Source organism: Diabrotica undecimpunctata, chromosome 2 (genome assembly GCF_040954645.1).
Source record: "Diabrotica undecimpunctata isolate CICGRU chromosome 2, icDiaUnde3, whole genome shotgun sequence".
NCBI lineage: Eukaryota > Metazoa > Arthropoda > Insecta > Coleoptera > Chrysomelidae > Diabrotica > Diabrotica undecimpunctata.
In genome coordinates this window covers 87,045,322-87,064,879 of record NC_092804.1, presented here as the reverse complement: position 1 = coordinate 87,064,879, position 19,558 = coordinate 87,045,322, and the positions used below count along the sequence as shown (strand labels likewise).

Below are 19,558 nucleotides of genomic sequence, written 5' to 3'. Positions count from 1 at the left end.
GCAAAATCATCATATTTCGGTAACATTGATATTTATGTGGCAATCAGCTGTAAAAGTCATTGCCTTTTTTAATGTCGTATCATATTTTAGCATATCATATTTTGAGTGAAATTGATCCTAAATTCGTCTAATAATATTAAGTTTTTAAAACAGCTGTGTTTTTATGCTCATTCGTTCACCTTTTGTAAAACAGTCTGAGTAAATATAAGGGATTTATATAATCTTTTCATTTCGTAATCTTTTCGTTTCATAATTATAGTTCTCTTGCTTTTATTTTCTATGGTAATACATATACATACCCAATTCAAAAGATTTTAAGATTTATGTCAATATTTCTGAAGTGCATTTCCTAAGATAATTTTATTTTTAAGCCTAGTTCGTTTGATTACATGTAATTGATTTGATAGTTCACAACAGATAAGTATTGATTGTAGGTAGGATAGCAGGTGTTGATAAATATGATGGGTCGGTAGAGAGTCTCATTATTCCTAAATCTGACCATATGTTACCTCCCCCTTCATTTGTGGAAGTCCTAAGGGCATTTTTTCTCTTGAGGCATCCTCCCAATTTAACTTGGCAATGCAGTTTTTATAGAGTCTTTGGATAAAGCCAGCGCAACTTTAGCATTGAGATTTAGTTTCTTGTACGACGTTGCTATCTTTATATATGTGTTTGACCTTGGAATTAGTTCTGTTCAGTATTGGTTAGTACTCGGACCTCTGTAAGTCGGAAAATACCTCTGATGGCTTTTCTAGCAATCTTGGTCTAGCATTAGCACTGGTTTGATCTCAATTTTATATATCCTGATTTTAGAGATTCGAATTACACTTCTGGATTTAAAAGAGGGTTATATATACATATACATCAGTTAGCTACCTGAATATTCCCTTTTATTTTTTATGTAACAACATTACCTACGATATCTAAGACGCTGCAATCTTTCAAAATTATATGGCTTTATTGTTCCGTTATGCCCTACTCTAGATCCTCTCTTTTGCATGTTAAAGAACATTTATTTGATTTTCTCATTAGTGACTATTAGACCGCTTTTTTTTGCTGCTACTAGCATTATTTTATAGCATTCTATTATTTAATTTATGGATTAAATCCGGATAGCAAATAGATATTCTTCACTTTCTTGGAGAAATAATATTCTAACACACAAAATCCTATTAAATTGTCAAAACCTTCCTTGCATATTATATTCAATTATGAGGTGCAGCAGCAATATCAGTACCATAATAAGGCGTATAGTTCTAAACTGGTAATGTTTTCGGGGCTGCTACCTGGTATCGGGGAGCAGAATTATCATTACCGAGTTAATGCATATAGGAATTGTTGCTTGAACTTTATTATTATTAAACAACACTATATTTCCTAGTAAAATAATCATGAATTTACAGTAAAAAAAATTTTTGAACGTTGGTTATGAAAACATGTACATACCAATGGGTTCACTATGTCGATATCCAGCAAAATCCTTGTAATAATGATACGGGAAATCAAAGATCAAAATATGCTCCAAGAAACTCTGTGTTATAAAACAGTCGAATAAAATACAGATTCTCGATTCAAATAGTCAAAAAATGAATGAACAGCTTACTAAAATAGAAATAACGCCTATTTAAGATGTAATCCATTAACGGCCCAAGGAACAAAGCACTCCTAGCATATGGTCATGATATAGGTCTCATAACTCTAATAAGAAACTCTCCGGTCCACAAACTTCAATAAAGTGAAGAGAGCACGAAAAATGTTTCACTTAAAATCAACGAAATGAAAACCAAATACAAGCGAATCGACAGAGGATAATAAACCGGTTCATTTGCTTAGTACATTTGTTGGTTCTGAGCCTACTTCGTTAGTCAAGACGTGGGATAAGAAACAAAAATCAAGAACTATTGTATGCTGTCCAAATTCAGTGCAATTTTATAATAAATTTATGGGAGGTGTCGATCTTATGGATTCACTAATTGCTCTTTACCGAACAGACATAAGATCTAAAAAGTGGTATCTAAAAATATTTTTTCACCTTCTGGATTTAGCTGTTGTTAACAGCTGGTTGTTGTATCGTCGTGATTGCGATTACTTTGAAATTAAAAAGAAAAACCAGTTGCCTTTGTTACAGTTTAAGTCCCACTTATGTAGCGTACTGTTAGCAAGAACTGACCAGATCAAAAACAAAAGACGTCCCAGGCTCAGTGAAATTGAGAACGAAATTGTAAAAAAAGAGAGGAGAGGATCTACTGCTATTGTACTACCATGAGGGGCAGCAGCAATATCAGTACCATAATAATGCATATAGTCCTGGACTGGCTAATCGTTGGATAATAGGAAGCATGGATGTAGCAGTTTTAATGGTTTGGTGACTGCTTACTGAAATCGGGGAGCAGAGATATTAGTATCAAGTTAATGACTATAGGAGTTGCGGATACATTTTCTGATAACTTAGTTCCTCCCTTTTTTTTTTAACATATACTATAGAAGTCTCAAGTACAATTCTCATGTAATTGTGAAAGATGCATAAGGTATTTAGTCATCGTTTTTTTGTAAAATGAACGTTTTAGATTTTCAGATGTATAAACTTGACGTGAATTAATTTGAACTCATTTAGTTTAGGCTCTAATAGGTATACTATTTTGTAGGTTAAACTCTTATGCTATACTTTAGCAAAGGCCTAAGCTATGTCAAAAAAGACTAGCACAATTCTTTTTTCTAAAACGTATTTCTCAACAAGTTTCTCACTTAGTTATATCGATAATTTTATATATTCAATTAATCATAGGATACTTTTTATCTCTGAATAAAAATTATCGGTTTGAAATCAGCTCTTTTTTTTATTATTGGTTTCATTAACTTACATAAATAAATACAACCTGATTTAAAGTAAAGCTGAAGTTGATTTTTAAATGCCCACTTTAGATACTCTGTTTTTGTTTGCCTTATTTTTAGACCTTTTTGCTCAAGCGCCCATCTCCATTGTCTCAATCATTAATTCAATTTTCTCTCCTTATCTCTTACTAACACCACATCGTTAGCATACATCAGGCACCAAGGGATATCTCCTTGACATGTTTTCGTTAATTTTTCCAACACTAATTAGAAGAAATAAGGGATTAGCACTGACCCCTGATGCAATACTATTCTCAAATGAAATTTATCAGTCTTACCCTCACTTGTTCTAACATTAGTTTTCCATTACTTGCCTTATGATAAAAATTGCATCCGTTGTTGATTTGCCTTGCATGAATTTAAACTGATTTCCCAATATTTCTATTTCTTTCTGTATCCTTCCATCAATTATTCTCTCCCACAGTTTCATGGTGTCACAGAGTAGTATTAGGGCTCTTTAGTTTGTACATATTTTAACATCTACTTCGTTTTTGTATACAGGTACTAAAATGCTACTGCTCCATTCATCCGGTATTCGCCGCACTTTTATAATTTTATTAAATAGTCCTGTTAGCCAACTTGTTTCTGATTTTCTGTATATCCTGTATATATATTTTTATTTTTCTGTATATCCTGTGTATATTCTGTATATATATGATATTGATTATATGTATATCCAGGGATGTCATCAGGACCTAGGCCTTTTCTTTTTTTCATCTTATGTAGCTCTTGAATTGCTTCCGCGGTCGTCATTTTGAGATGCTTTGTCAAACTCTTCGTTTAATTGGCTGTCAAATAACTCCTTCCAGCGATTTTTTACATCCTTTTCTTGCATAAATAGTTTATTAAAAAAAGAGGTTAGTCTTTGTATGTGGGTATATTTTATTTTATAAGAACCCTTAAAAGGGCAACATTACAAGCACGAACGTTTTCGGAACAACTGTTCCATCATCAGGTTAAAATACAGGTTACCATGCCTGAGCCACCAAAATATTTGGGTAAAAACCCTTTAAAATGTAAAACCCTTTCACATTACATTTTAAAGGGTTTTTACCCAAATATTTTGGTGGCTCAGGCATGGTAACCTGTATTTTAACCTGATGATGGAACAGTTGTTCCGAAAACGTTCGTGCTTGTAATGTTGCCCTTTTAAGGGTTTTTATAAAATAAAATATACCCACATACAAAGACTAACCTCTTTTGTTATACGTGGTATACAGCCAGCTACAGGAATTATTTTCCTTGTGGATTAAATAGTTTATTGTATTTATCTCGTATACATTTAATCTGATTAAAATCTTTGGTTTTCTTTGCTCAACTTTTAGCAATTTTATATATGTTTTTTTCTTAGTATTCAGTTCATTGTACAGCTTTTCATACGCTGCTACCTAAGATTGTGCTACCGCTACTTTTGCTTCTTCTTTATCTCTTTGATACTTTTGATAATCTTAGTCTGATATATTTTCTTGCCCCTCCTTATATAACCTTCTCTTTTCTTTTATATTGTCTGAAACATCGTCTAACTACCTATATTTACCAATTTTTAAGTCAATTTCCTGAAATTTTTCCAAGTATTTTAGTTACACCCTCTTTAATAATTTCTTTAAATTTCATTATGACCTTTTTCCATATTACAACACATTCATTTTTTTATTTCTGTTCTAAATTGAACTACTTTGTCGTTTGTTAACGTCAGTTAATTGTTTTTGTAACTCTCCTTGATATTTTGGTTTTATTTCATATTTTACCTGTATATCTAGTACTAGCACTTTATGCTGTTGGCTTACAGTTTCACTAATTATTACTTTAGAGTCTTTACATAAGGGATTGGCTTACAATCCATATTTGGAATTGATTTTGTCTGCTTTTGAATTTGATAAGTTGGCTTTCTCTCTTCTAAAAGCATGTACTAACAGTGGACTAGGTATGGCCACTGTAAGTACATGCTACTGCTAATTCCAGCATATTATCTGCCATATTATTTGCTGCTAATAGCATTATTCTATAGCATTCTACAATTTCATCTATAGATTAAATCCGTATAGCAAATAGATATTTTTCACTTTCTCGGAGAAATAATATTCTAACATACAAAATCCTATAAAATTGCCAAAACCTTCTTTGCATATTTTATTCACTTATAAGGGACAGCAGCAATATCAGTACCATAATAAGGCGTATATTCCTGGACTGGCTAATCGTTGGATAATAGGAAGCAGGAGTGTAGCAGTTTTAATGTTTTCGGGACTGCTACCTGGTATCGGGGAGCAGAGATATGAGTACCTAGTTATTGCATATATGAATTGTTGCTTGAACTTTATTATTATTAAACAGCACTATATTCTATAACACAAGAAACACTGTGTTATAAAACAGTCAAATAATATACAGATTCTCAATTCAAATATTAAAAAAATTAAAGAACAGCTTACAAAAATAGAATTCGCCTATTTAAAATGCAATCCATTAATGGCCCAAGGTACCAAGCACTCCTAGCATATGCTAATGATATTGATCTCATAAGAAACTCTCTCCCGTCTGCGACATCTTCAACAAAGTGAAAAGAACACGAAAAATGTTTTACTTAAAACCAACAAAATGAAAAACAAATACAAGCGAATCAATAGAAGAGAGCAATTTAATCTAGATCGTGGATAAAACAAGTGATGTTTTTATCTAAGAGGATGTCATAGAATTTTTGGAGAAATGTGCTCTAATTTAATATGTCGTAAGCGGCATTTAGATTGACAAATACTACCCCTGATACCTGATATCTTTCGTACCCGTTGTTGATTTTTGCAACAACGGGTACGTTATTACATACTTTATAAGTATTACGAATAAAAATAAATAAGCAAGAAGAATGTAAGTGTACTATATTTAAACCAAGTGACAGAAAAAAGAATATTATACATACATGTACTTCTAAATTAAAAATTATATGCCTGACAACGCAAGATACAAAAGACAATGATTTAACATTGAAAATAATGATAGTTTGCACAAGCGACAAAGTATTTAAAACGATAAGGCCGAACATATTATATGTAATTGTAATAGATATGTTGGCTAAAATTAAGTTACCATAAGACGCCAAAATATTATATCTATGTGTTTATGTGTATCTAAAGTATAGTAGTATATTGAATTCCCTACATTAAAAAATCGAAATATTTAACTTAGACAGTAAAAAATTATAATTTTAAGATTGATTTATAAATTATTATAATTTAAATTTTACTGCTTGATGAAACAAATATTGTAAGTCATGCACTATAGCAATCGAAACATCGGAACGTACATTTATAATATAATAAATGTTTCAGTGCCAATGCATTAAAAAAAATACTAGTACATAAAAATGGACACTTGCCTATTCAAAGTTTATAATAGACACTAATTTCAGTTTATCTATAATTAAAGCAAGTAATATAAATTACCACCATACAATATTTACCTACATTAACCAAGTACGTATTTCTGAAATTTCTCGATGACTAAATTGATTGATATTTAAATAAATTTGAAGTTCCAAAACGTACCTGCTGAAAAATTTAAAAATCTACGACTAATCAAATTATTGGCAACATCGGAGGAGTTTAGTTGTGTACGCAAAGAAATGTATACGGATCCCAAAAGTGTTTTAACCTATTACGGAGTCCAGTTAATCCGACGTGTTGGTCGGAGTCCACATAAAGCGCTACCCAGATAATAATATACACGGTGTATATTCGCCTGGAGTTAGTATAATACCGTTTTAGTACGGAGCCCTCATTAACCGCTAGATCTATATATATATATATATATATATATATATATATATATATATATATATATATAGTATGAGATTAAAAGAGAAACTGTTTAATAATTTTCTGGTTGTTCTTTCATATAGTAGATATAATATAATATAGACGTTAATTACCTTCCACGTTTATTTAAGGTCAGTAACCATGACGATAGAGACTCAACCATGACACATGTCTTGAGATTTTAAGCACGTCTTGGTTTGTACTATGTATGTTACACGTAAAACTGAAAGTTTCTCAATAATAGTGTATAGGAAATAAACTTCTATACACGGATATCAATGAACAGTTAAAAGAATGAAAAACTACATTTCTGAATTATTTGAAGATAAAAGTGAAGAACATTATACACCGATTGCTATAACAGGTCCATCTATAACAGAAAGTGAGGTTACAATGGCAATACAAACGACAAAAAATGGAAAAGCGATTGACCCCGATGAAGTAAGTGCTGAAATACTAAAGTTTTTTTAACGGAATTTATGACACTGGGATATTACCAACTAATTAACTTGGTCGACATTTGTCACAATAACAAAGAAACATTGTGCAAAGATATGCAGTGATTACCGGGCAATAAGCCTGATGAGTCACGTTTTGAAAATCTTCCTGCCAGCAATATATAGCAGAATATACACGATATTAGAGGAGAACATTAGCAATACTCAATTTCGATTTAGGAGTGGCATGAGTACGAGAGACGCCTTGTTCAGTATCCATGCAGAGATATAAATCAAAATGTATACACTTGTGCAATCGATTTTGAAACGTCTTTTGACAAGGTCCTACAAAATGCTAGACATATTGAAAACAGCTGTATTGGAACGGAAATATTTACGCATAATTACAAACCTATATTGGCATAAAGTGGCAAAAATTGAAGTTGAACAAGAACTGTCGGATGAAATAAATATAAAAAGAGTAGTGAGATAACGTTGTATACTATAGACTTTAACTATACTCTTTAACTTGTATTCAGAGGAAATATTAATGGAAGGATAGAGGAAGGATAGGGAAGATTAGAGGAAATATTAATAAAAACCTTAATGGAAACAAAAGAAGGTATTATTGTGAAAGGTGTAACCTTGAAAAATATTAGATATGCCGACGATGCCTTAGTGCTGGCTAATTGCAGAGAATACCTTCAAAATCTAATAAACAAAATAAAACAAACCTGTGGTCTGTATCGATTAAAACTCAAAGTTAAGAAGACTAAATATTTGATAGCAAAGAAAATTATATACAGGATGGCGGTATAAAAGTCGGAGATGCCGTACTGATAACACATAATATTGCTATATCTTTCCAGCGCTGGATGGAGTGAAAGCGTGGTCTCTGTGTCCTAAACGTATTCCTGGTAGAGCTGCTATCAATAAAGGCGCGATAGCGAATATGGTAGCTAACATGACATCCAAATATCGATAACGGTCATGGAACTAGAATAAGAATATACATGAATATAGCATTCTACACCAGAGGAAAAACAATTATTAGTGATTTTCTCAAAAACACAAAACCGATTTCTTCTTAAAAGACAAAGGGAGACGAATACAATGGAAATTATATGACAGCTATTTGGAAAGTATCGTTGAATCAATATCATGCATTCCAAAAACATTGTATTCTTAGGAAAGCGGTTTTAAATACTCGTAGAACATAAAATCAACGAATATAGAAGCACACTCAACGTTTGTTTTTGCATATGCTGTTTCGGTACATTTTACTTTTTTACTTCTGTTTCCGTAACACTAGGGAGTGCTCATGTGATCCCCTTCACCACCGCACCATTTCTCGTCAACAAACTACTACTGCTTCTGAAATATGAAAGCGTACTGTTGGAAATGCTTAGCCTTAAATATTTGCATTTTATAAAATTAAAGATTAAATTCTACTCATGCACTATATTTTTGTTGTAGAAAATAAAATAATATTTTAACTTTTAATATTTTTTAATACCTGAATCTCTTTGAAACCATAAACAATATTGTGATTTAAAATTTAATTTAAATGTGTAGAAATCTATGAATAATATAATAAAGTTTATGCAGTCGACATCTACTGGAGTATTTTGAAGTATACTAACCGTGACCATTTCTCCAATTTGAAATTGCTTCTATATGCGTCTATATTCGTTGATAAAATGGTACTAACAAACATTTGTTTAAAAACTAAGTGTATTTCTTTCATACATAAACGTTTACCTTTTCATCTGCCTCTTCCAAAGTTTTATAATATTCCTTTCTGATAGCTTGAAATTCTGCTTCAACTGACTGAGGTAAATCATTAGGACATCTTTTACAATCACTGAAAAAGTTTTTAACCCTTTTTTCGAGTTCGTCCATGTTATCTAAAAATATTTTAAAACAAATTTGTTCACTAAATTTGAAATATTTTAAACTTATTTAAAAAAAAATGTACTTCTTTGTTCTGCCCTGTGGTGTCATTAAGCAGGTTTATATAAAGTACGTTTATTTTACATCTTTTTTATTGGTTGAATTCTCAGAAGGTCAAGGTAAGAATTACCTAATTGTCTTCTGGGTTTAAATCGTGTCTTTTTTAGATGAACCATATGGGGGTCCATTTCAATTCACTGTTCTTATATTCGTACATGGCTTCTTTAGGGCCAGGCGAATACTGTTGCTTATGATAACTCAAGTACAATAGCCGGAGGAGATTAGTAAAACGTAAATATATGAAAACCACGCTTGCATCAATGTTAATTTTAGGGAGTAGGGAAAGGTTGTTTCTTTATTAAAAATGAAGGTAAACATCAATTGCCGAAAACATCGTTTAGGATCTTAAGGTCCTCTTCAGGATTTGAAATTAATTTAGTTTTTGTTTTTAGAATGGCACATTGGTAGAATGGGTGCTTTTTACTTGTTTTAGAATAGACAATTATGAGAAGAACGAGAGGGTGACTCCGGAAGTTCGTCTATACATCTATGTATCTCAGTGAAATTTCAGTGAAAAGACGTCATAACAATCTTCTTTTTGTTGTTTTTAGATTGGAAATCATCAAGACTATCTTGATCTTGTTTACAGCTGATCTAAAGAGCTCATTCGTGGTTCAGCCAAATTACTCTCTTACATTTCTCATCCAGGACAGTGTTCTGCGACCTTTTCTTTCTATTTTTCCCTGCATTATATTTTGAACGAAGCGCATTTTGCCCTCGCATTATGTGGTCCAAATATTCGAGTTTTTTCGCTTTATAGTTAACATAAACCGGCTCTTTTCCTATGACTTGTGATTCTATCAATCCAACTAATCTTAATTATTAAACGGTAGCATCACATCTCGAAGCTTTTAATATTTTTCATATTGTCATATTTTCAGAAAGTGATTCATATTTTCAATGTATACCTTTGCGGGTCTGAGGATAAAGGAAATCGACGAGTCACAGACGTGCGGGTATTATTAAAAAAATAATCAGGGTTTTAGAACGAACTGATTGTCATAAAAAATTATTTTCTTATTTTACAGATGCCTTAGATAAAGAAAATTAATCCTTATTAAATATATTTTTTGGGAAAAACCCTTTATCCGTTTAAATTAACAAACTTATGTCTAATTCAGAGATTAAATTTAATTTCTATTGTTAAATGACTGCTAACTTTTAGCACAGGTAAAACTGAATTACTTGAACCATTCTTATATGTTCATATGAAATATAAAAAATATGTTCAAATAAAAACTAACATTATATATATCTAAGTCATCTATGCCATCTTCAAATTTATCAGCAGTATCTTCGCCTAGATCCCCAATTACTGGTACCATGGTAATTTCAATGAAGTTATGAAGGTTCCACATATTCTGATCTTCTTTCACTATATGCTCGATAATTTTATTTACGACTGTGAGGTCACATTGCTGATGGCACTATTAAGCAGATTTTTATCTCATTTAATTTGAAAGTAACATTGTTCCTCGCTACTTCATTTTTTATTTGAGGCCATATAAGTTTTATCGGGTTTAACTCACAATGGTTTGGCGACAATCGAACTACATTTACGCCTCGTTCTCGCGCCATTTCGTCTACTACACATTTAATATCTTTATGACACCGTGCTAAGTTTAGTAACTCGATTTTCAAAATTGGCTCATTAAATTTAATATATTTTTTAATAAGCCAATCCGCAATCTCGGATTTTCTCCATTTAGTTGGTAACTGTTCTACATACCGGTAGTGATATGGAATAACAGATCCTGGTTCGATTTTTAACAGAATATCTGAAAACCATTTTCCATAATAATCTGCATCCATTTTCTCATGGTAATCTCCAGTCTTTTTAGAAACAAATGCATTTAAACCTACGCTACTAATAAGGCGTTTTCTCTTTCCAGATGGGGCTTTTAAACCCTTTTCTCCATTTAGGAAATCTTGTCGTTTGTTTTTCACATTTAAATCCTGCCAAATTTTTGTCATAGTATGTCCTTCATTTAACCATGTTTTATCTGTATAATATGCTTTTTTTCATCTCTTCGAAATTCTGCTATTTGTTTCAGATACTTTCTGCACCATAAGATGATTTCTTCTTTTTCAATAAGGGTACTATTCATCTTTCTCTTTAAATATCTAAAGTTCATTTCACGCAAAGTACGTAACAAAACACGTCTTGATATTTTTGGAATATATTTATTAGATTGAAGAGAAGTAGCAATTTTTTTTATAGTTAGTAATTCTTTTTTAAAATAAAATTCATTTACCACACGACAAATGGCCTTTTTGGTGGTTGTATCATCCAATTTTATTTGTTTCTTTCCTCTTGTCTCAACCTTTAAAGTATTATTATTGTTTGTTTAATCTCCTTTTTTTTTGATTACTTTGTACATATTAGCTTCGGAAACTCTTATCAAAATACTACATATTGTAATAATATCGCTTAAATGCAATTTTTTTCTCTGGTTCGAAGTCCTTCAAACACATTTCCCATCATAGTTTTTTCTTCGGGTATTAAATTGTTTCTTTTTAATATATATACGGTTCATTATTACTACTATCATTCATATTTATTATTTTTCACCAAATTAAATTAAACCAAATTGCTTACAATTGACAAAAAATAAAGGTAAAAACGCCTTCCACTAATAATACTACAAACAATTATGTTCTCTGTTTTATGAAACCCCTGTCAGTGCGTTTATAAAACTGACTTACACATACAATAAAAATTACCAGAAAAATGGCGTTGTTGCCAGTTACATCGCCTTAAGGTGCGACTATGTTGATGATCTCTGATGTTATCTACCGTTAGAGAAATATAGAAACTACAACAATGCAGATAACTTTAAGTTCAATCATACACGTTAATATATATGTATATACAGTGTAGGTAAAACTTTATGGTCGGTATGTATCTTACATGAGATGGAGTGAGAAACACCTATTTAAAAAGAGAGAGGTATATTAGGTCAGCCCATTATATCGTCGAAATAGCATTAGTGGAACTAAGAAAAGAGGAGAAGTTCAACATTGCCAAACTTATTGGTTTTATTTGACCTGTTGTCTTTTTAGCATTTTAACAACATTCTAAGATAATCAAATTTGGGCGAATTGATTTATAATCTATTTCTAATGAGTGTAGAGTAATAAAATCTCATGAAGTATTCAAAAGCGCTACAGGGTAATCCGTCAATAAATTCCGTCCGCATTGCAAAATTCTGTCGTTTCATAAAGAGCAGGTAGGTATCACCCTGTTTTAAGGGATTAGTCCATTGTTATCGACAGATAAACACTGAGCCAGAGGCGCGCTAGTGGGTTAATTGACAAAAGAATATGCATTCTTAAAAATCATATTAAAGGAAATAAAAATGTAATACAGCAGAACAGTGTTATTAAAAAAATATAAAATGTAACAATAAAATATATACGAACCGAAATCGGGAAATACTCACAAACACACACGAATGAACTTTACATATTGAAACACTTGTGGGGAGTTTAAATCAATTTATTCACAAAAACTACAAAAACTTTACTGGATACGTTATTACAATTCTACATCACTATAGTCTTCATCCGAAGAACTGTCATCATCCCCTGGTGTTATAATTATAGGGTCAACCACCTGATCGACCAAGTTGTCCAGTTCCCACATTTTATCTTCCTCTTTTAAAACATGCTGGATTGCTTTTTGCCAGTTTTCTGATGTGATTTCCATAATGGCTTGATCAAACAATACCTTGACATCTTTCATTTTAAATGTGGTATTGTGCCTTGCAACATATCCTTTAACTTGTGCCCATATAAGTTCTATGGGATTTAATTCGCAATGATATGGCGGTAGGCGTAGCACAGTTACTTTATACTTTTCTGCTACATCTTCTACGGCATATTTTATGAAGCGAGATTTATGTTGTTTTACTACGGCTAGTAGTTCCTTCTTTATTGAATTCGTCTCAAACTGAATACCTTTATTTGACAGCCAGTTAATAATTTCTTGCTTTCTCCAAGCTGAAGTTGGTACCTTCTCTATGCGCCTTGAATGGTAGCTTGCATTATCCATAACCACGACCGAATCAGCTGGAAGAAATTTTAACATTTCCTCGAAGTAGTCTTCGAAGACATCCGAATTCATGTCCTCATGATAATCTCCCGTCCGACACGACTCAAAGCTTAACAAACCTTCTTTTAAAAATCCTTCTTCGCTTCCAATGTGAGCAATTATAAGCCTCTTCCCTTTTCCCGAAGGCACTTTAATACCCGTCGAAAGGCCTTCTATGAAAGCTTGGCGAGCACTTGTTACATTTTTATCTTGCCACATTTTTTGGACTATATAACCTTCGTTTATCCACGTCTCATCAAGATAAAAAATTTTCTTGTGCTCTCTGCGGTACTGTTTTATAGTTCTCAAATATTTTCGTCTCCAGCAAATAATTTCATCACTTTCCAGTAATAGTGCCTTTCGATTGTGCTTTTCCCAGGAAAAATTCATACTTTTTAAAGTTTTCCATAAAAGTTTTCTGGATATCAAAGGAATATCGTTATCTTGGCTTATCTCCATTAGTATTTTGTCAAGGGTGGGTATTTCCTTTTTAAAATAAAACGAATGAACTTTTCTTCGAATGTCACGTTTGGTGTCTTCACCTAAGATTTTTATTGGTCTTCCTGATTTTCTCTTGCATGGACTTAATCACGGTAATACATCAGTCAATCTATTGTGTGCTAAATCCAGGGTAGCACCTCTAAAGAAAATCTCTGTTCCGCGTCTGGAACTCTGTGGTGCCCTTATTTTATCACAGCTTGTGGATAAAGTAAACCAATCTCTCAACATTGATTTTCATGAGAGATTTTTCTGGACAGATTCAACCATTGTCTTAGGTTGGATTAAAACTCACTCTCACTTGCTTAAAACGTTTGTGGGTAATCGTGTTTCCGAAATACAGTCTAAAACCAACATTGCAAATTGGAGACATATTGGTACAACTGACAATCCAGCTGATCTTCTGTCTCGGGGTATCAACCCTGGTATTCTTAGTTCATGTGATCTCTGGTGGCATGGCCCAACATTCTTAGTGAGTGCTGAAGATCGTTGGCCTGCTCGTCAGTTTGATTTTCCTAAAGTTCTTCCTGAAACTAAATCTTTGACTAAATCTCTAGTTTTAGTTAACTCTTTTAAATTTCAATTTGAGAGATTCTCAAGTTTAACCAAGCTTACGAGGTTGGTGGCCTATTGGTTAAGATTTAGGCACAATGCTCTGGTTCGTGACAAGTCTCTCAGGTGGACTGGTTCCCTTACTTCAGTAGAATTACGTTCATCCATTCGGTGTTTGACCAAATTAGTTCAATTAGAAAGTTTCGCTGATGAAATTTCTCGTTTAAAGGAAGGAAGATTGATTTCTTCGAAAAGCAAGCTTGTCAGCCTTAATCCTTTCTTAGATGAAGCGGGTGTAATAAGAGTAGGAGGCAGATTACGTCATTCTCATTTTGATTTCGACAAGAAACATCCCATGTTACTTCCTGCGCGTCATCCATTTACGACTTTGTTGTTCCGGTCAACTCATTTTCGACTTTTTCATGCTGGTCCTCAGCATCTTCTCTCTGTGGTTAGAGAAACCTTTTGGCCCATTAACGGCAAAAGTGCTGCAAAACAAACAGTTCGTCAATGCGTACGGTGTTTTCGTATGAAGCCTACTCAAATATCTCCAATAATGGGAGATCTTCCCGCCGCACGTGTTACTCCAACTCTTCCCTTTTCTGTGACAGGAGTTGACTATGCTGGCCCATTTGTCCTTAAAACTAAACGAGGGCGAAAGTCATCCTCTTACAAGGCATATGTTTGTCTATTTGTATGTTTATCTGTAAAAGCGATTCATTTGGAGCTTGTTACGGATTTAACAGCTCAGTCATTTTTAGACGCATTAAAGCGATTTATTGCTAGACGGGGAAAACCCGCACAAATTATGTCTGACAACGGTACAAATTTTGTTGGTTCTAACAATAAGTTACAAGAGTTAGGTAAATTTCTCAAAACCAATCATGCTCATATATCTGATATTTGTGCAAATAATGATATACATTGGCAATTTATACCTGCCCATTCACCTCATTTCGGAGGCCTATGGGAGGCTGGAATAAAATCTATAAAGGCACATCTAGTACGTGTAATGTCAGAATATAAACTAACTTATGAAGACTTTTCTACAATACTTGCTCAGGTTGAAGGAATCCTTACCTCCCGGCCTCTAAATCCTATGTCTTCTGATCCCTCTGACCTTTCTCCCATCACACCTGCTCACTTTTTAATTGGACGATCGATGGAATCCGTGCCAGAAATTGATGTCACTCGTATACAGCCAAATAGACTCTCATCATTTCAACGACTTCAGCAACTTCGACAGCACTTCTGGCAACGCTGGTCGCTGGAGTACGTTTCTGAGCTGCAGCAACGACAAAAGTGGAAGCAGAATCAGTCAAACATACAAATTGGCACTCTGGTTCTAATCAAAGATCGGTGTTTGCCTCCATTGAACTGGTCTATGGGACGTGTTGAAGTATTGCATCCTGGCCCAGATGGTGTGGTCCGAGTGGTTACCGTTCGAACTGTCAAGGGACTATTGAAAAGAACTGTCGTAAATCTATGTCCCCTTCCAAGTGATGTTCAAGTGAATAAACATTGACAATATTTTTAAGTGTTCTAATTTTTAAGTGTTCTTTTATGTTCTTTATTTAATATTTAGTAAAAAAAATATATTTTGTTTGAAAGCTTGCCCTTTCAAGGTGGGGAGCATGTGTAAATTGTATATGTATTTTAAATTAGCGCGCCACTTCCCACCTCTTATTTTGTAAAGCCCAGCATATCCGATGTGCGGACGTGTGCTGTGCTGAGAGAGTACAAAAAGATGGCGAATTCGTTCAACAGCGTATAACTTGTGTGTAAATAAAGTTCATGTTAATCATAGTTTTTCATCATTCAATGCACATTTACTGAAGTGTTTCATCCCCTCTACAGTATGTGACGTATAAGTCATTTAGTAATATTTCGATATCTTTAGATGTCTCCTTCTTTCTACATCATTCATAATCTGTGGTTAATTGTAATCTTGCGAATCGAAGTAGATTGTTCGGAAGTTAGTTTATTAAGTTAGTGTATTTTAGCCACATTTGGCAAAGTAGTGCCATAGCTAAAAATTTTAGTTTTAGATCTATTTGTATCCTTTGCTTGTACTGGAATGATGAAAACCTTGGCTAACCAACAGTTAAGCGTCTGTTCGAGCTATTGTCATAACGCGTGGTTATGGAACGAATCCATCACTTCAATAAATCTTTAATCACTTTTAAATAAAATTTTTAAATCAATTAATATTTCTTATTTTAATTTTTAAGTTGGTATTAAACAGCGACTCCAAGCGGTCGTTTTGGCAGACATGCTTATCCAACTAACATTTAGCTCTCACTCTGGTTTGAATTTTTGGGAAGAGAAGTTCGGTTAACTAAAAGTAGGCAGTTTGGAGGAGTGCTAAATTTGTTTTAAGAATAGTATTTTTTTTGGGAAAGAAGACGAGTGGAAAAGTTTTAGTTTGTTTTTTAGAGTGTACCGTTTGATTTATAGCCACTCTGAGCCGGTAAGTGGGTCCAATTATCAATAAAAAGTATAAAAACCATGAGCCATTTTGATTTCTAAAATATTGTCATTTTTCCGTTGATAGTGGATATATCTATCCGTCATTTCTCACATTATTTCATTAAGAAATATGGATTTAGATATAGTAATGATATAAAATCATATCCATTTTCTATTTTAATTCCCGGCCTTAAACACATATAATTATCTATCTATTATCTATTAAGACTATCTGTAAAAATATTCTGTCTCATACCGATCTTTTATATTCTAAAATATATCCAGAGCATGGTTTTCGTTAAAATTATCTATTTTATCCATCCATTTTACATCAAATATTGTCAAACCATTCGAAGGTCATGTTATTTACAAAATCATTAAATTCATTTGTTTTAAGTTTATTTATCAATTTTAATAATCTTTTTATATATTTTTTTCAATTTTAAATCAACTATTTGATCTAATAATAAAGACCCGTCATTTTTTTAATTTAATAATACTAAATACCTAACATTTAAAGACTAATTATTAACTACAGGTTGAGGTGTTAAATCCTCCCTATCAACTCTGTTGTACGGTTTTATGCGTACACATTTAATCAGGTAGTTCGTTATTGATATTTTATTATTATATTATTATCCCGTCAGGATAGTGTCCTTATTACTTATTTAGGACATTTAATTGAAAGCCGAAGTACAGAGTTACATCTCTAGTAGGCAAGTAAATTACCTTTTTAGGTAGAGTCATTAAATTTTTCTTATATTTTATTGTTTGTAAATTCAGATCATCAGGGATCAATTGTGTATAACCAAGGATTTTTTTTTGTATATAAGTAACTAGGTTAACTGTAAATAAATGGTGGTGGGTAGCTATAAAGAATTGGACTGTATATATTTGGTTAGGTATTAAATTTGTGGTGAAGACTAAATATTTCAATTAATACCTGTTTTCCTTTTTATTTCAGCAAACAGCTTTCTAAGATACCTTGGAAGGTATATGTTAACACTTTCCTGGCGCCCAATCACATCTTAAAGCAACTTCTATAGTCTATTACTTTCATTTATATTATATATTATATATATATATATATATATATATATATATATATATATATATATATATATATATATATATATATACCCATACGAATCCCTTGATACAATGATGAGTGTTTTAATAGAATGAGGAATTATTTATAAAACATTGGACAAGAGAATGGTAATTATGGAATCTAAAAGGATTCTGATACAGAAGCAACATTATTAACGTATTGTTCTGAAGCTATTTTCTTGTTGCATTTTAAATTAATTAATATTTAAATGGGAATAAGCCACAATTAAAGGTTAAAATACATTTATTGACGTTTCAATTTCCACTTCGGAAATCGTTCTCAAAATACAAACATTAGTAAATTAAACAAATTTTGTTTTTGTTACTTAGTGAAAAATTCTTCTAATAATTTAATTTTATCTGACTCATCTATATTGACAATTCAGACATACATTATACATTTTAAAGTAGACGACTTTAAAATGATATTGCCAATATTGTTGAGTTGCGTTCCTGGGACGACTTTACTTATAAGATAGTTCATTCGATTACATGAAATCAACTTTAACGTGAGAATATCCGTCAGAAAAAAATCATAACATGTAATTCGTCTTTAAAAAGACAAATACATGCCATGATGACAGTAAAATTCTCCCGTTAGTGATTCCATAGTAAATTATGAGGTTTTTTCCTGGTTTTTCCCTCATAATTTACTATGGAATCACTAACGGGAGAATTTTACTGTCATCATGGCATGTATTTGTCTTTTTAAAGACGAATTACATGTTATGATTTTTTTCTGACGGATATTCTCACGTTAAAGTTGATTTCATGTAATCGAATGAACTATCTTATAAGTAAAGTCGTCCCAGGAACGCAACTCAACAATATTGGCAATATCATTTTAAAGTCGTCTACTTTAAAATGTATAATGTATGTCTGAATTGTCAATATAGATGAGTCAGATAAAATTAAATTATTAGAAGAATTTTTCACTAAGTAACAAAAACAAAATTTGTTTAATTTACTAATGTTTGTATTTTGAGAACGATTTCCGAAGTGGAAATTGAAACGTCAATAAATGTATTTTAACCTTTAATTGTGGCTTATTCCCATTTAAATATTAATTTATTATTAACGTAAAACAAAGTCTCTGTAAGGCATGCAAATTGAACGAATTCTCTTTTGAGTGTCAAGTAGTCACTCTCCGGCTCCTTCTGCTAGCCAGCCTTAATTAATTTGTTTTTTTGTTACACTGGCGCTCTGTTGTAATTTGTTACATTAGCCCAAATACTTTTATTACATTACACATACACATTTTTGTTACAGTCTGTCCCAAACCCTTCTTTCAGTGCGTCACTAATTTTGACGTCATATAGGATTTTAAGAATGTCGAGAATTATTGCATGACATTTTAGTTAAATTTGACAGTTGTAGGATCGTAATCTCTACAATAAATACAAAATTAAATTTTCACTGTAAAATGTCTGATAATACCAACCTGGAATGACAATTATCATTTTATCAGTTGACATTGTGAAAGTACTGTCACGATCGAGACAATCTGCGTCAAATTATATTTATGCACATCATTGATTGGATATCTATTTAGCGTATTCTAAACTCCAACCAATTATACATCCGTAAGTAGAATTAGCTTTACGATAAATAATTTTCCAAGTTCTATGTATAATAATCACAGACTTACGTTTTTTTTCTGTCGCTTCTAGCTTAATGTGTTA

At 32.3% G+C, this 19,558-nt stretch overlaps 1 protein-coding gene across 2 annotated transcripts in view; it reads right to left on the bottom strand.

The window, feature by feature from the left end:
• The window catches only part of Ing3 (Inhibitor of growth family, member 3), a 305,729-nt gene that overhangs the window by 267,765 nt on the left and 18,406 nt on the right, over positions 1 to 19,558 (bottom strand). For both annotated transcript variants that reach the window (XM_072523181.1, XM_072523183.1), the window contains exon 3: positions 8,903 to 9,048. In XM_072523181.1, the coding sequence (XP_072379282.1) occupies positions 8,903 to 9,048 (146 nt within the window). The remainder of the gene's footprint in view (positions 1 to 8,902; positions 9,049 to 19,558) is intronic.